General features: G+C 45.8%; 1 protein-coding gene and 1 long non-coding RNA gene across 9 annotated transcripts in view; one reads left to right on the forward strand and one right to left on the reverse strand.

Moving 5' to 3' along the window:
• Positions 1-439: 439 nt before the first annotated feature.
• LOC121821953 (uncharacterized) lies at positions 440-8,872 on the reverse strand. Its single transcript, XR_013044028.1, has 3 exons — positions 8,147-8,872; positions 671-835; positions 440-575 (listed from the first exon to the last, which is right to left on the reverse strand). It is a non-coding gene; the product is annotated as an uncharacterized LOC121821953 (long non-coding RNA).
• A 2,233-nt stretch (positions 8,873-11,105) lies between these two features.
• Positions 11,106-17,421, forward strand: part of Ddx11 (DEAD/H-box helicase 11) — a 117,739-nt gene continuing 111,423 nt past the window's right edge. For 5 of the 8 annotated variants that reach the window (XR_013043999.1, XR_013044000.1, XM_076549777.1 and 2 more), the window contains exons 1-2: positions 11,109-11,210; positions 14,375-14,522. Coding sequence is in view for 5 of the 8 variants with exons in the window: in XM_076549777.1 (XP_076405892.1) it covers positions 11,164-11,210; positions 14,375-14,522 (195 nt within the window). In the remaining 3 variants the exon portion in view is untranslated. Of the gene's footprint in view, positions 11,211-14,374; positions 14,523-17,421 lie in introns of all 8 variants that reach the window. The other 3 variants (XM_076549776.1, XM_076549778.1, XM_076549781.1) reach the window with 3 other exon arrangements.

Consider the following 17,421-nt stretch of genomic DNA (forward strand, 5'->3'; position numbering starts at 1 on the left):
TTTCTCTGTAGAAAATAGTAAAAATGATAACATTTCCCAATAAGCCCTTCTAAGCCAAGTTTTCGGTTCAGTGTGAGGTTCCTGGGAAGCCATGGGCCAGCCCTGTGTTCCAGGTGCTTGGGATTCACTCTCCTTCATTTCACGCCTTTCCCACTGGCACATTCTCTCTTAGAGGTGGCAGTGCTGTCCCACCAGAAGTCGCTCCCTGTAGCCATCAGGCAGGCCACGGATCCAGCTGCCAGGACGGGGAGTCACCGTCACCAAGGCACACCACCTACGCTATGTCATGATAAACATACATAGTGTGGAGGTCAGTGGTGATGGGAACAGTGCGCCTCTTTCTTCTCGGGCCTGCCACTGTGGAGAGTTTCATAGTTCCTTCCTTGAATGCCGAGCTTAGAATTTCTCTGAAGATAGGGCCTGATCGAGGGTGACCTGAGCAGAGGTCCTGTCTTCTCAGGTCCTGGCTCTCCAGCAGGAGTGAGGACTCCGGCGACCCAGTTTAAACAAAATGGCTTCTTTCTGTGCTCATCACCTGCCCTTCAGCCAGGCTGCTGCTGACATTCTTCGGGCCTCTGCAGGCAACAAAAAAAGTATGCAGTGTATGTAGCACATGCAGACATTGATGTGCAAAAAATAAAAATAAATAAATGCTTAAAAAGAAACTCACCAAGCTCATGAGAACTATGTGGCCAAAGATGATGAGAGGAACAGAGCAGATTTTGCTCTGTGTGTCTTGTCTTGTGCTAGTTCTAGGCTTTAGGGAAGCCTAGCTACTCTGACCTGCAGTTTGCCCTTGGGTTCACCTTGTGGCTTTAGTAAACATCCTCCATGGCTAAAGAAAACAAAGAAACCCACAAATTAAACACAGAATTAAAAAAAAATTCCTAGGGGTATATGTCAAGGAGGTCAGAGCCACACAAATGGCGCATGACCTCCGATTTCTGGGGCTGAGCCATTGTTCCCCTTTCTGATGATCTCTGGCTGCTGTCTCTCCCTCACCATCTGCCTTTGCCATCACCAGAGGACTGGGGAAAGGGCACTGCAGCATGTTGGCTGGGATTACTCTGCCACCACTGTCCCAGGGCCTGGAAGCTAAGGAAGAGTTTTCAGAATACTATTTCATGGGAAGTGAGAATTACATGAAATTTCCACTGGTGCCCATTAATGTAGCAGTAACGCCCGCGTTACCAATACGCGTTCACCATGTCCGAGCGAAGGGCTGCGGATTAAAAAATAGAGACAAGAGACAGCGAGTCATTCGTACGATTGGATGTCGAATGCCGTTTATTGCAAGAGGGAAGAAACCTTAAATACAGGCTTACAACACAAATGGAGGATCCCCTGAGGGCAGAAGTTCGCTACCAATGGTCTACATTCTAGACCCAAAGTTCTGCATTCTTGCATCTAAGTTGTTTACACCAAATACAGGATGCACCTAAGTTGTTTACACCACAAGCAGGATGTAGGAACAAAGAACCTCCAGTAAGCTCTCCGATGATCCTAAGGTGAGAAGGACACCGGCAGGGAATCTGAATAGGAAGGACACCTGGTCAGCAAGCAAGGCTACAGCCACTCACAGTCGGGGGTCAGGGCCCATGGCGCCCACAGGTCCCCCCTTTTTATTAAATGAGCTTCTGACTTAGGTTGCATGGGACCAGCAGACCACCTTACCCGTCATAGAGACACCTGCCCAGGCCACACAAGTGCTCTGTCTTAGGTTGGTGGCAGCCCCCCAAGCATTACCCGTCTCTGAATACTCATTATCATACAGACTCAACCACGTGAGCTGTAGAGTGACTGCTGCCAAAGATCTCAAAGTGGCACTGGGCTTGCAATCTGTGCGACACAGAAAAGACCAACAGAAGTCCTAACCCACCCATAGCCAGAAGGCTACAGGCAACTGAACCATTCCCTATTTAAACGAGCCTTACCGCAAATAGGAGTCCTGTAAGGTGGTATCCCGAGCAAATGGAACTTGAGTATTAATAATTTATAACTTACAAAGCCAATTATAATGTATAAAAGTAGAATTAAATTTATCATGCCCAATAAGAAGAAAGATTAACTAACTGTGGTAGCTACTTTTGCTGCCAGGGTCTCCATTGTGCTAGCTGTAGTAACCAATTATGAAATAGCAATCCCAGAAACAATAGCAGCAGTGGCCACCACTGCTATAACAGCAACAATGGCAACAGCGATGTCAGAGTCTCTTCTGGAGCGTGTGAGCATCATCTGTGTCTAGCTGCCACGGTCCACTGGCATGGACACGGCTCCAGGAACACGAACCACCAAGGCCCATTTTTCTTGATCCCAGCACTACTTAGGCTGGCAGGTCTGCAAGAGAACAACTGAGAAACATAAAGAAAACAGAAAACAAAAACAGCAAACAAGGAGCAGAACTAATGGCCTCAGTAATGGCTACATTCAGGCTCACAAATTTTGAGGTACCTTCAGAAAGGCTAGATGAATTTCAGGAGGCAAATAAATGTTGCACAGAGCCATTCCTGAAAAGTAGGTACTACACCAGCTTGAGGGGGGTTGCAAAATGCGAAAAGCTTAGCTGGCATGCTACTGTTAGCAAATGAAGTTCATTGACCTTCAGAGTTATCCTTAATCTCCAAGGTGTGATACATTCTCAATGTTTTTTGAAAAAAGTTACCATACATTACCTTCTGAAGAATCCAACCACATGGCTACAGTTCCTAGGCTTACAATAATGTTTGCCAAGGCTGGCCATATTGGGCTCTCAATCCCCATTGGCATCAGAAGGGGAGAATTTTTTACGAAGGCCCAATAGGTCTCTGCCATGTTGGGATTCAGGCAGCAGCCACAGGGCGCACACAGCGTTCAGGAACCCACAGAGGAATTTCATTGTCCTGCGGAAAAACACAAACAGATCCCCGGGCCCACACCAACACCGGATCGGGTCCCCTCCAATTGCCAGTAGAAAGATCTTTCCATTGCACCAGAGGATGATTTGCAACAGGAGCCCTCCAGTGCTTATCTGTAGCAGATACTCCAGCAGAATCCACCGATAAAAAATTTAAAATATATAAAACAAGGGAAAGAATAGAATGTGGAGAGGAGCGATGAGCCCCTAACTCCCCCCTTTTTACTTTAGCAATTTAGCAATATAAGTTTTTAAGGTACGATGGCAGCGTTCTACTATAGCCTGCCCTTGAGGATTATAAGGAATACCAGTCTTATTAACAATAGAAAAATCTTGGCAGAATTTTGAAAATCCCGTACTACTGTAGGCAGGACCATTATCAGTCTTTATGCATTTTGGCACTCCCATGTAAGCAAAAGCATGAAGACAATGATCCTTTACATCCTTAACCTTTTCCCCTGAATGGACGGAAGCAAAAATTAGAGAAGAATATGTATCAATAGACACATGGACATATTGTAATTTTCCAAAGGAAGGCACGTGTGTGATGTCCATCTGCCACACATGATTAGGTAAAAGTCCTCGAGGATTAACTCCCAAATGAGGAACAGGTAAAAATTCCACACAAGTAGGGCATGATTTAACTATCTGGATGGCTTGTTCCCGGGTTACGCCTGTATGATAACGGAGAGATCCAGCATTAAGATGATAATGTTGATGTAACTGAGTAGCCTTTTCAAAGGCAGAACAGACTAATGTGACAGCCATACGAGTAATGGCGTCAGCCCTCTGATTACCTTCACTTAGAGGTCCAGGCAATTGAGTATGAGCTCTAATGTGGCCCACATAAAGGTTATGTGAGCGAGACCATATAAGTCCTTGTACTTGCAATAAGTATTCATGAATGGAAGAAATGGATGGTATGTAGGCTGTTGTTTCCAAAGGCATAATGGCATGTGCCACATATTGACTATCGGTATAAATATTTACACTCTCATCAGAAAACATCTGTAAAGCAAGCAACAGCGCCTATACCTCTGCCACCTGGGCAGAAGTGCCCTGGACTTTTATTCTCTTTACTATGTTACCAGAAACCACCACAGCAAAACCACGTGAAGTGCCATCAGTAAATACCACACGGGCCTGAGGAATAGGAGTCATTTGTACTATCTTGGGAAATATAACAGGATGCAATTTAAAAAATTGACACACATCATTGGAGGGGTAGTGAGTATCAAACTGACCCTGCATGGAGCATGTCAATATGGCCCAATCATTATCATTAGCTTGCAACCATGCTACTTGAGACTGGGTGTATGGGGTCACCACAATATCTGGCTCCTTACCAAAAGTTTGAACACTGATCTTGATTCCCTTAAATATAATCTGAGCGACAGCCTGTGGATAAGGAGTGATGATCTTTGCTGGAGAAGCTGGGGAATGTACCCATAAAATGGGACCTGTTTGCCAAAACACTCCAGTAGGTGAATGAGTAAAACAAAATATCAAATACAATAAGGGAGAATTAAGATCTATATACTGTACGTGAGCCTGTTCCAGGGCCTCTTGCACACGTTGTAGGGCTACACGTCCTTCAGCTGTTAATTTACGGGGAGATGAAGGGTCAGGGTCGCCCTTTAAGACATCATACAAGGGGCGAAGCTGACCTGTTGGAATTTTTAAAGTGGGCTGAAGCCATTGAATATCTCCCAGAAAGGTTTGGAAATCATTAAGTGTGCGTAGCTGATCCATGCGCAGAGTAATCTTTTGTGGGCGTATGCCCGTGCGTAACAATTCATGACCTAAATAATGATAGGGAAAAGATACCTGTACCTTTTCTGGGGCTATCTGTAAATTAGCCAACCTAAGAACCTCTTGTAAATAAGAAAAGGCATCAAAAACAAGTTTTTTATCTTTAGCAGCCATTAATATATCATCCATATAGTGAATTATATAAACACCTGGAAAAGCTTTTCGAACTGGAGCTAGGGCCAAAGACACATAAATTTGACATATAGTAGGGCTATTGGCCATTCCTTGAGGCAATACCACCCACTGATATCTCTGATAAGGTTCCTTAAGATTTTCTGAAGGAACACTGAAAGCAAAGCGAGGACTGTCCTCGGGATGCAAAGGAATGGTGAAGAAACAATCCCTCAAGTCAACCACAATTAAGTGCCAATGCTTAGGAATTGCCACAGGGGCAGGCAGGCCAGGCTGTGTTGCTCCCATGAGAAGCATGGTTTTATTTACAGCTCTAAGATCCTGTAATAGCCTCCATTTTCCTGATTTCTTTTTAATAACAAATATAGGTGAGTTCCAAGGTGAAGTGGAAGGAATGATATGTCCAGCATCTAACTGCTCCTTAACCAATGCATATGCAGCCTCCAATTTTTCCTTAGCAAGGGGCCACTGCTCCACCCATACAGGGTCATCACTCTTCCAAGTGATTTTTATCGGTTGTATTATTGAAGGCTGCTGTGCAGTGACCTCTATGGAAAAGACTCTAATCCTCTAGTATCGCCAGGACCCCTAGTGACACAGTTTTTGTCTGCCGCAGGGAGCGGGTCTCCTTGCAACATTTTCCCTAAGCCTCTGTCCGGGCAGTAGCCCTGACTCTTCAGCATCTGTTGTACAGGCTGTGTAGTAAGCACCGCTCCCATGCCATCCAACACATCCCGTCCCCACAAGTTTACTGGAATGTCAGGTAGCACAAAGAGTTGAAAAGTTTCTGCATGGCCTTTCTCATCCTTCTAATTTAAAAGTAGCCTGGTCTGTAATGGCGTCTGAGCTGTGCCAATACCTTGTAGGTTAGAGGTAGAATTTTTAAGGGGCCAATTGGGATCTCAGGATTCTTGTGAAATTATAGATATATCCAGCACCAGAATCCAATAATCTTTCAATCTCAATCCCATATAATTTTGTTTTTAATTTAGGCTGCTTATCATTGATAACTGTTTGTCAAAAACACCTTTTTTCCTGTACCTCCAAAGCCTCCAGTTATACATATCAGCACCATTTTGAATTTAAAATATGAAAGCAATAATAATTGAGCAATTCTATCACCAGCTTCTGTTTTCATGGTCCTTTTTACATATGCCAATTATAAAAGCATTAAATACAATCTCTATAGGATTTGAAAAGGTAAACTTTAGGTAATACTCTTGACTATTTTTATTAAATCTTAAAAAGAGGATTATTATTTTTTTTTTTATAGATCCCAAATAACACATTAGCACAAATAGCCAATTATTAACAATGTGGACCAAACAATTTACCTGTATTTTATTTACTGTAAAAATAATTTTGTAACCTCTTTATCAGTAAGAGATTATTATTTATGGGTTTATCTTAGCAACATTATTTAATAAGCTAATAACCCAATTCATTTCAGGTGTTATATTTTTATAGAATTAAACCAAGAATTTCTAGAAAGCAACTTAAATTGGAGAGCCAAATTTTCAGTAATGATCAACAGACAAGACCATACCTAATATATAGTTCAAAATTATGAATTTTGTTCCTTTAGTTTTTCAACCATGAGGATCAAACATTCATCCAAACATTTATCAAGACAATCAAAAGAACAGAACATCCTTTATTCAAACAGCATTGACTTAGCATTCAATGTCCTGACTGAAACCATTTTTCACCAGAAGTTAGGCCCCGTTTAAACTTTTAGCACTAGTCCCTTCCCAGGCTCAGCTCGCTGGCTCTGCCCAGTGCTCAGGCTCTATTGCCAGCGCCTGCCTGGGCCGCATTCCATCACGGCTCTGCCTCCCACCGGCGTGTACCTGTCTGCCCGCTGCTTCGGGCTATCTCGTGCACGCCTTTGTCTTTGTCCGCCACAGTCGCTGGGCGCGCCCCGCACACATAAACTCACGTTTAAACTTCCTACTCCCATGAAGGGAATACCTAATAACGAGTTATTCCCACCATAAGGGAAAAACAGAAAAACATTTCCCACGAAGGGATCCTAAATATTGAATTATTCCCACTCTGAGGGAAAAATAAAAAACATTTGAAACAAAATTAAGCAAACAGACAGCAAAACTTCTAACCCCTGGGCTCGCTTGCTATTTAGCCAGCAACAATGAGGCCTACCTGCCGATTCTTTGTAATTCAGATGCTGCCGCTCTGCACCAGCGGGAAGAAAGAGCTCAGAGTTTCAGCTATCCTGAAAACTCTACAACTGGAAAAAATCTTTACATTTTCCACTACCACTGGGAAGAGGCTTCTCTCTTTCTTTCATCCTTCCTCTACAGGGCCCAAATCTTTAGGCCTAGTTTCAAAAAATTTTCCCCTTTTTACCGGGAAAATCCTTTTTTCTTGATTAAAATTTTTTCACCCTTTTCTAACGGGAAATTTCATTTCCTTCCCTCTTCTCTATTGGGAAGATTTCCTTCTTTTTATTTAAAATCTTTAGCTGTCTTGCCCTTTCTTAACTTTGGTACCTTCCTGCTTCAACAGTCCAATTAACTGACTGTGAGCTAGCTGTACCCATTTCAATCCACTCTCACCTGTAAAATGCCGGCCGGCCTTCCAAGAGTGTCCGTCAGCTGGTCCTTCTTACTCAGATCTCGATAGGAACCTCCATCTGTAGCAGTAACGCCCGCGTTACCAATATGCGTTCACCATGTCCGAGCGAAGGGCTGCGGATTAAAAAATAGAGACAAGAGACAGCGAGTCATTCGTACGATTGGATGTCGAATGCCGTTTATTGCAAGAGGGAAGAAACCTTAAATACAGGCTTACAACACAAATGGAGGATCCCCTGAGGGCAGAAGTTCGCTACCAATGGTCTACATTCTAGACCCAAAGTTCTGCATTCTTGCATCTAAGTTGTTTACACCAAATACAGGATGCACCTAAGTTGTTTACACCACAAGCAGGATGTAGGAACAAAGAACCTCTGGTAAGCTCTCTGATGATCCTAAGGTGAGAAGGACACCGGCAGGGAATCTGAATAGGAAGGACACCTGGTCAGCAAGCAAGGCTACAGCCACTCACAGTTGGGGGTCAGGGCCCATGGCGCCCACACATTAACAATGTATTATTACCAGAAGACATGGCTAATCATCCAGGCTGGAGCGTGCCACAGGGCTGCTCTCAAGTCCCTCTTCTCATCCCTTCTTTCCTCCCAGGCTCTGCGCAGCTGTGACCTTCACACAAGACAGTCTCCTCCAAATCCCTGTACTTCCATGGACCCTCTGAGGTCCGTGACTCTGTTTACCTGTTTTCATGTGGACTTACCTCAGCACCTTTGTCTTCCTGATTGTCTTGGACTCTGCCAGAGTGTCAGCTCCCTGTGGATGGCTTGAACACCAGACTACTGATCCTGGGATCCAGCCCCTCCTGAGGGCCTGTCACATTGCCGTGTCCATCCAATGACAACTGACAAAAGAACAGCTCAGGTCATTGCACAAAGGAAGCCCAGAAGCTGGGCTCAACCCTCAGTCCCAGTCTTCTCTCTCATTCCTTGTCGGTAAGAACGGGGTCAGGGCTGTGGAGGAAGAACGGCTCCCATGATGCTACAGGGGGACCGGAGCAGGCACATGCCAGGAAGTGAGGAACAGGCTGCGTGGCTAGAACTGTGGGCCCAGCTCTATCAGATAGCCCACACCTGGAACAAAATCCCAAGAGATACAGTGACCCGGGCCTCAGGGCCACCCTCTGACACATCTGGAGAGACCCTCCTCCAGGTCTCAGAAGCCAGAGGAAGGATTCTCAAGGAAGCTGTCGCCCTCTTGAGGGCAGAGCTCTTACTACAAGGAGGCTGCAGGGACCTAAGTCAAGAAAAGGGATTTGTGGCTTCATCATCTAGCTCCTAAGTCCTTTGGCCTACAGCTGGTTCTGTCCATGCCGTTGTTGGCACACTGGGGAGCAAAGGACCCCTAGTGGTGGGACTGGACAGTCTGAGAACTCCTTGGACTTGGAAAGGGAGCTGTGAACGGGAACATCAGTGTAACAGCTCCTGGCTCGAAGACCCCAGGAGCCCTTCCAGGTTGAAACTCACGAGTTTCATTCATGATAGTGGTCTTGTCCAGGAGGGTCATAACTGGCAAAGCCTTGTGGCTTTGCCGTGTTGTCTGGCTTCTCTACCATCCATACCTTCCCAGGCTGAGGGTTTGGGGCAAGCAGCCGTATCCTCAGAAGACTGAGTCACAGAGGTTCTTGAGGGGTTCAGTAGTAAACAGAGAGCCAGGCTTGTGGTGGTGTTGTGTTCCCCCAAAATATTGTACACCCTAATAAACTTATCTGGGGTCAGAGAACAGGACAGCCACAATATTAAACATAGAGGATAGGCAGTGGTAGCACACACCTTTAATCCCAGCATTCCAGGGGCAGAAATCCCTCTGGATCTCTGAGTTCAAGGCCATATTGGAAACAGCCAGGCATGGTGGCTCAGGCCTTTAATCCCAGGGAGTGATGGCAAAAACAGAAGATATATAAGGCGTGGAGACCAGAAACTGGAAGCATTTGGCTGGTTAAGCTTTTAGGCTTTTGAGCTACAGTTCAGCTGAGACCCATTCTGGATGAGGACTCAGAGGCTTCCAGTCTGAGGAAACAGGATCAGCTGAGGAACTGACAGGATGAGGTAGCTGTGGCTTGTTCTGCTTCTCTGATCTTCCAGCTTTCACCCCAATAACTGGCCTCAGGTTTGATTTTATTAATAAGAACTTCTAAGATTCATGCTACACAGGCTGGAGACAGTAGGAGCCTGAGGGTACTGTTACCCCCAAGAGCCTGCATCATGAAGCCCCCTCACAGTCCTTGCTATATTTTCCACACCACATCAGACCTTTGGGGGGACACTTATCCAAACCAGTCAAGACGGTGGGACGACTCTCTGTCACCTCCTGATTGCTGGGATTACTTTGTTAAACCAATCCTAGCCGCTAGACCTGTGTGTAAAATGAATGACGATGAAGCCTGTTTGATGCAGCGTCAAGAGACTGTAGGGTTAAAAAGGATGGTAGGGTTAAGATGGTGAGGTCCTGCATCCTAGAGGGCTTGTACACACGAGACAGCCAGAGAAGAGGAAGGACTGGGGTCTGAGAAGACCAAGCCAGTATGAGCATGTCTGGCTCTCATTCCCACGAAACCTCCCCTTCCCTAAGGAACACATGAAAAAACGCTGATGCCTACTTACTTTTTTTTTTTTTGTTTGTTTTTGTTTGTTTTTTGAGACAGGGTTTCTCTGTGTAGCTTTGTGCCTTTCCTGGAACTCATTCTGTAGCCCAGGCTGGCCTCGAACTCACAGAGATCCACCTGCTTCTGCCTCCTGAGTGCTGGGATTAAAGGTCATGAGCCACCACTACCCGGCTTTTTTACATATCCTTGATCCTAATGCAGCTATTTGTAACAGACTAAACTGTGAGAACAACTTCTGAAAAGCCCCGCACTATCCCCAGCCCATCCCACAGACAAGGGTCTGGATACGAGGTAACCAAGACAGAGTGCAGTCCATCCATGAGGGTTAGTTACTGCAGGCTTTGCCTTGAGCCTTTGATGCCTATGAGTAGGTGAGAACAAAACCAGCATAGTTAATTAAAGGCTGGCAGACCCCAGAAGGATTGAGTGCAGCTGCTGCCTAGCTCCTTATACAGCGGGCACGAAAGGGCAGAGAACGAGTCATTCTTGTGTCTCTTGGGAAAGAAAAGGGAGAAGGGACCCAAGCTTGAGGCTGTGGTTAGGATTTCTAGCCACAGCCTCTGCAAGTGGGTCATGTCCAGTGTCCTTTATGCAGTAAACAGAGAGGTTAATAAGGACCGATTGCTATGCCTTCTGTGCTGTGTGTGCTTTTTTAGTGACAGAAAACCAAATCTCGACAGATTGTTCCTCAGAGCCTGGCAATTCTTTATCTCTCATTATCCAACTCTAACGAATTCACCGTAGTACAACTTTGTACCTACAGTACTGCGAAACAGATTCACTATCTACATTAAGGAGGAAAAATTCATAAATAGATGCATGAAGTACTACATCAAACAAAAACAAAAACCAACCTCTTCAGGCTTTATACCGCTGATAAATTTATTTTAACGTTTAACATTCTTCCAGAAAAGTCTTATTTAACAACGATAACTGGTGAGGCCAAAAATCTAATGTCGGAGGTTAGATCAAGGCTCGATCCCAATATCGGAGGACGCTCACACACCCTTCAAACCCAGGCTCACAGCCCGCCGGTGATCTGAAGTGCGCAGGCGCAGTGGCGCGGGGGGGCGTGTCCGCGCGGCGGGTTTTCCTGCGGGCGGACGCTCCTCCGAATGCAGCCGCCGCTTGCTCGCCTTGGCGAGACCGTCCTGCGGCTGAGGTGAGTTCGGTGCTGGGTGGGGGCAGAGCTGAGGGCGAAGGAAGCGAAGCGAGAAAAGTCAGGCTCGAGCGGAGACGCAAACGAAGGGTGCCAGCGAGAGCCAAGGGGCGGAGTGAGCGGAGCGCGCGGAACGGCCGGAAGTGAGGGATGGGTGGGTGGAGACAGCGCGTGATTGACTGGCCGAGAACCAATGCGAGGGGCAGCCCGGGGATAGCGGCGCCTTCAAGTTGAATGTAGTGTGTTGAGTTCTAAAATTTAGGAAAGCTGTATTAAGCGATTTTTCCCCCAGGGAATTATTTCATTTAGTGAACGTCAGGTGTGCACCATTACCACCTCTGTTAAACATGAAGACGCAGGTGTTATTGATAATTATTAACCTGAGATCCATTTTGGCAATCTGCCCCGGGGCCCGGCCCATACTGTTAAGTGCTCTGCTGTCCTGCTGTTTTTTAGGGCTCAGGAAGGAAGATCGGATGTATGTAAATCTACCACATTGGTAATGGAAGTGGGAGTCAATAATAAATACATAGTTCCCACACTGCCCTGAAATCCAGGCTCGCCTGCGCCTGTATGTTTAGTTTTCCCAGACAGTGGCACTCTTCACCTCCATGTGCACCATTCCAGGGAATCGCCTTTTTAGTCTTCCTAGTTCTGTTGTACTTAGGTAAGCTTGACCTGAAAGACCCCCAAGGGAGATCTTCCTCCGGGAGAGACCCCAAACCCAAGGAACACACCGAAACCACAGATCAGATGCAAAAGCAAGAGGGTTTATTTAGACCAGGTACCTGGGGCGAAGTCTCTTGGAGGACTTGCACGCTTTCCTAGGGCAAGGGGGACTTTTTATGGGATCCCAGGGGCAGAGGCGCGGTTACAGAAGCAAGAAGCATAGTTACAGGGTCCCTATTGGTTGTTTCAAAGAAGGCCAGGGTGAACTTGGGGTCGTATGTGTGTGGCTAATTTGGCCTTGCCCAGGCCAGCTGCTTATTCCTCAAGGCCAGGGGGCCAGCCATAAAATATCCTGATTCGACTCAACTGTTTTTCTCCCAAGGCCGCCGACCACAGTTATCTCTCTCAAGGCTGGATGGCTGGCCATAGTTATCTCTGTCAAGGCCGGGTGGCTGGCTACGGCTGTGAACTCCTGTTTTTCTGATTCCTTCAGAATGGCGTTTCTTAGGCTAAGTTATTGGGGGGGGGGGCATTTTATTGGCCCAAAGCCCCATGTCCTCATAATGGAGCGGGGGTCCTTCAGACCGAAGCAGAGCTCTATGGACCCGGGTTAAATCCGTGCTTCTCTTCTTGGAGTTAACTAATGTTTCTTTTCCTTAACACCCCCGACAGCTTTCTGTTGGAGATTAAGATCAGGGCTGCTAGAGAGCCAGCTAGCAGTTACTTAATTTCTGTAGCATCAGCATCCAGCATCCATGTTTTGTTATGATGTTGGAGATAGGTTAAGTGAGATTAAAAACAAAACAAAACAACAACAACAAAGAGAACTGAGGAGGCTGCAGAATGTTTAACACATGCCAGATGCTCAGAATTTGTTGGTTACCTCTTTAAAGTTATTTTTATTTTATCATTTTATGTGTATGGGTATTTTGCTCGCATGTATGTCTGGATCCCTGGAACTGGAGTTAGAGACAGTTGTGAGCTGCCATGTGGGTGCTGGGAATTGAACCTGGGCCCCTCTGGAAGAGCAGCCAGTGCTCTTAACCGCTGAGCCATCTTTCCAGCTCCCTTTGGTTACTTTTCTTCTCCTTCCCTTCATGTTTTAATGGTTTTTCAGTTACATAGCTCTTTTTATTATTGAATTGTCTTAGTTTGTTGTTTGGATTTTTGTTTTTGTTCTTTTGTTTTGGTAATTTCTCCACCTGGGTAGTCATTTTTCTACCCCTAACTATAATTGGAAGAACATATTGGTAACTGCTTTTCCTTATAAATAGATTGACAGCTCTCACTTTCATTTAGGATACTGAAGTAAAAAAAAAAAAAGCTTTCAATTTATTAATAATAAACTGGGTCTTAGGGTTATTAATATTTGGACTTAGAAGAGATGGACCTGTCCGGTTAACTCTCAAGAGAGTTGTAGGTGAGCCGGGCGTTGGTGGCGCACGCCTTTAATCCCAGCACTCGGGAGGCAGAGCCAGGCGGATCTCTGTGAGTTCAAGGCCAGCCTGGGCTACCAAGTGAGCTCCAGGAAAGGCGCAAAGCTACACAGAGAAACCCTGTCTCGAAAAACCAAAAAAAAAAAAAAAAAAAAAAAAAAAAAAAAAAAAAAGAGAGTTGTAGGTGAGTGTGACCTCCAGATGACAAAGAGATGGTAGAGGAAAGTACAGTTTCAGAAGAGACAGAAATAAACACACGTGGAGCTGAGAGCCCTTGACCTGGCAGGGGGAGAGGAATCCTGTGGCCTTAGTATCGGGAAGCCATCCCAGTCAGAGATTAGTGGCCGTGAAAAGCGTCCTTCCAGTCTGGCACCCAACAACTTTTTTTTAGGGATCTTAGGGGTCAACCCCCAGGCTCCCGCTAGCTGCCAGTAAGCTGTCTACCATTGAGCCCCAGAAAGCTCTTACGTCTTGTGGCCAGAAAACCAGTAGGTGGCGCTGCCTGTGTCTCACTAGAGGTTAGGCTGTAGAAAAGCAGATGTGAGCTGTCTGGTGCAGGAAGGAGGCTGTGGATGTGAACTGTCTGAAGGAGCCTGGCCTCTGTGCCATTTCTCTTCCTTAGTTCTAAGGGCCTCGGTGGCAGGAGCAAGTGAGGCAGCTGGGGCGTGGGAGTGCCCCATCACAGAGTTCTTGGAGAAGGGTGCCTGAGAAGGAAGGAATCACAGGGGCAGCTTTGAGCCGAATGCTCACCTTGGCGTGAAAGCGCTCTGCTTTTGTGGAGGCACTGGAAGGGTATCCGGTAGCAGCGTGAGAGGCTCACGTTAGGGCTTTCCTGAGCTGGACGCTGCAATAATAATGTCTGACCAGCATCATGAGATGGAATGTACGATATAAATGGACAGGATGTCGTCTCTGCTTGCCAGAAAATATACAGCTGAGAGGGGAATTCTGTGACAAGTGAGAAAACTGCTTTGGGCTAAAGATTTCAAGCCAATTCATGGTTCATGAGCAAGGTAGTAGATTTCTCTTACTTTTTTTTTTTTTTTTTTTTTTAAATTCTAGGGCAATGGCTGACGAAAGCCAGGAGGTCGGTGGCATCCATTTCCCTTTTCCCTTCCCACCCTATCCTATCCAGAAGGACTTCATGGCGGAGCTCTACAAGGTTCTGGAGGCTGGCAAGATTGGGATCTTTGAGAGCCCAACTGGCACAGTGAGTGTGAGGGATGAGGGAGTGTCAGCCACTAAGACAACTTGGAGGTAGCCTTGCTTTCCTTGACAGTTCTGTGCAGACATTGCCTTCCTTGAGAAGAAACCGGGCACAGGAGTCGTCAGTTTATCTTTCTGCATAGTACTGACTTCCGCTATTAAACTGTTAAGCACAGCACCGCAGTCTGGGGAAAATCAGGCTAAAGGCAGCTGAGACTTTAAAATTGCAGTGGACACCGTAGCACCAATGCTTTGGGGTTTCTCTGGCACACTTCTGCCTTGATGTTGAGGGACATAAACATGGCTGTGGCTTTTCTCTAGGTTCGGCGTACTGTTTTAGAGTGTAGGATATAGGTTCCTGAGTGTTGTTAGGAGCCCACCGAGGGACCCTCTGTTTTCCTTCCTGACCCAGATTGAGTGAGCGATGTAATTGAGGTGGGCTGTGGAGACTGAAAGGGCTGTGGCTAGTGATCCCCAGCTTCTTTCCGGCATTCTGGTGTGTTACCTTGCGCGGTGAGTACTATGTGATGGTGTGAAGATTCTCAAACTCTAGGCTTCAACCTCACAGATACAAAAACCTTTGGTCCCTGTTAACTGCGTGCCTGGTATCTGTGGAGCTTGGCAAGGTTGGCCTACAGGAGGCTCTTCACATGAGTTTTCTGAACGAACAAATAAAAGACAGTGAATTATCCCCATCCTTATAAGTGTGCAGAAGTACATCTCTAGAATTGACACCCAGGATTCTGGGACAGAAAATATGTCTTCTGGGATACTCCGTTGTTCCTTTTCATTCCTTTTCTACCAGTGGTTCTCAACTTGTAGGTCGTGACCCCTTTGGGGAGTAAAAAAAATGGCCCTTTCACAGGGGTTGCATATCAGCTATCCTGCATATCAGATAATTTTTACATTGTAATTCATAACAGCAGCAAAATTACAGTTGTGAAGTAGCAACAAGAATAACTTTATAGTTGGGGTCACCACACATGAGGAACTGTATTAAAGGGTCGCAGCATTAGGAAGGTTGAGAGAACTGCTGCTCTGTATGGTGAGTGGGAACATTTTCTGAGTGCCTTGTGAAGGTTGCTCTATGGCTTAGGAGAGCATTTGGATTTGCAGGGTTTTGGTTTTGGTTTTTTTGAAACAGGGTTTCTCTGTGAGTACTTGCTGTATTGGAACTCACTCTGTAGACCAGGCTGGCCTGGAACTCACTGAGATCCACCTGCCTCTGCCTCCCAAGTGCTGGGATTAAAGGCGTGCGCCACCACAGTCCGACTGGATCTGCAGCTTTTTAACAAGTTCCAGTCAACCTCTTTTAGTACCATTATTATTACTATTATTATTATTATTATTAATATTATTTTTTATTTCTGTTTTACATTACTTGAGACAAACCAGTCCTCTCAGTCTGCAATTTTTATGACCTTCTTACAATACCTAAGCCTGCAGGGCTTTAGTTACCATCGGTGATTGTGTTAGAGTGCACGCTGTTAACTTTGGAAGGTGATTTGGGGTGTACCCTTAGGAACTGCTGCTCCCTTTTTAGTGAAGTTTATAGGGGCTCTGTCCCTGGACCATTGTTGCACGCTGGTGTCTTACCTGTCTTGCCCAACAACATCTGAAGACAGTTTTTCTTTTCCACAGTCAGCACATGACCCCCTTCCCCCCCAGGCTCTTCTGGAGGAGTGCTGCTTGGATTTCTTTCCATTTAGTGTTTTCTGGAAGCGGAAACAGTGCAATGGGGTGTTCTTTAAGTTGTGTGATCTGTCTATTCCTCAGAAGGGTCATCCTGCCAAGAACCATTCAAAATATTAATGAAAGCTGATAGATTCCACATCTCCAGATAGTGATATTCCATCATTATTTAAAAGTAGCAAGTACCCCATTTCTTACTTAACTGCCAGGTATTTTTTTTTTTTTTTTTTTGTATTCTGCTTTCTGTGTATTCACTATCCTAATGCTTGTGTGGGCTCCATGAGTGGATCTTACTGTTTTCTGTCCCAGTTTTGCATATATATGGAAATGAGCTTTGAGAGTCAGCTCAGAGTCCCAGAGCTAGTAAGATGAGTTACTGTTTCATCCAGGATTGCAGGCGAGGAGTCTATGTACCTCCCAGGGCAGGTAGGTCTAGAACCCTGGTCTGCAGACTCTCAGCCACCCTGGACTAAGTAGGCAGAGGGATCAGTAGACAGAAGGCTAGCTCTAAAGATTCATCTGAAACCCAAATGGATCCTAGGAGCAGCAGCCTGGGAGACGCCTCCCTAGAACTGTGTCCCTTTCCTGGGACTTCATAGTATAGCGTACCACAGATTGGGTGTACAGCAGAAATCCAGCATCTTACAGTTCTGGAGTTTCAAGATCTGGAATCAACATAGTACCAGGTTTGGTTCATTCTGAGGGCTATGTGGGAAGGGTGTCCAGGCTCACTCCTTGGCTTGTAGATGCCATCTTCTTCCTGTGTTTCTTCATGGTGCCTTTCTTCTGTGGGTGTCTCCATCTGAATGCCCCTCCCTTTTTCATAAGGTTCCCAGTCCTTGTAAGAATTAGGACCCACCTAAGAGCCTCATGTTAACTAATTGGACCCACCGTGATTCCGTTTCCAGGAAGTTCACATCCTGAGATACTGGAGTTAGAGTTCAGCACAGGGGATGCATGTCAGCCTGTGAAAGGGACCATGGAAAACTGACCTTAGTCAAGAACAGTGTTGTGGACAGCAGTCGTCTTCAATAGTAGGGATGAGTGTGACTGATTATGTTGAGTCTGGACTTCAGTTGCCTTAAAGTTAGAGTCGAATGTGGCCTTGGCAAGAATTTGGGATTTCATGCTTTGTTTTTGTTTTTGTTTTTGTTTTTTTCAAGACAGGGTTTCTCTGTGTAGCTTTGGCACCTTTCCTGGAATTCACTCTG

This window comes from Peromyscus maniculatus, chromosome 13 (genome assembly GCF_049852395.1).
Source record: "Peromyscus maniculatus bairdii isolate BWxNUB_F1_BW_parent chromosome 13, HU_Pman_BW_mat_3.1, whole genome shotgun sequence".
Lineage (NCBI taxonomy): Eukaryota > Metazoa > Chordata > Mammalia > Rodentia > Cricetidae > Peromyscus > Peromyscus maniculatus.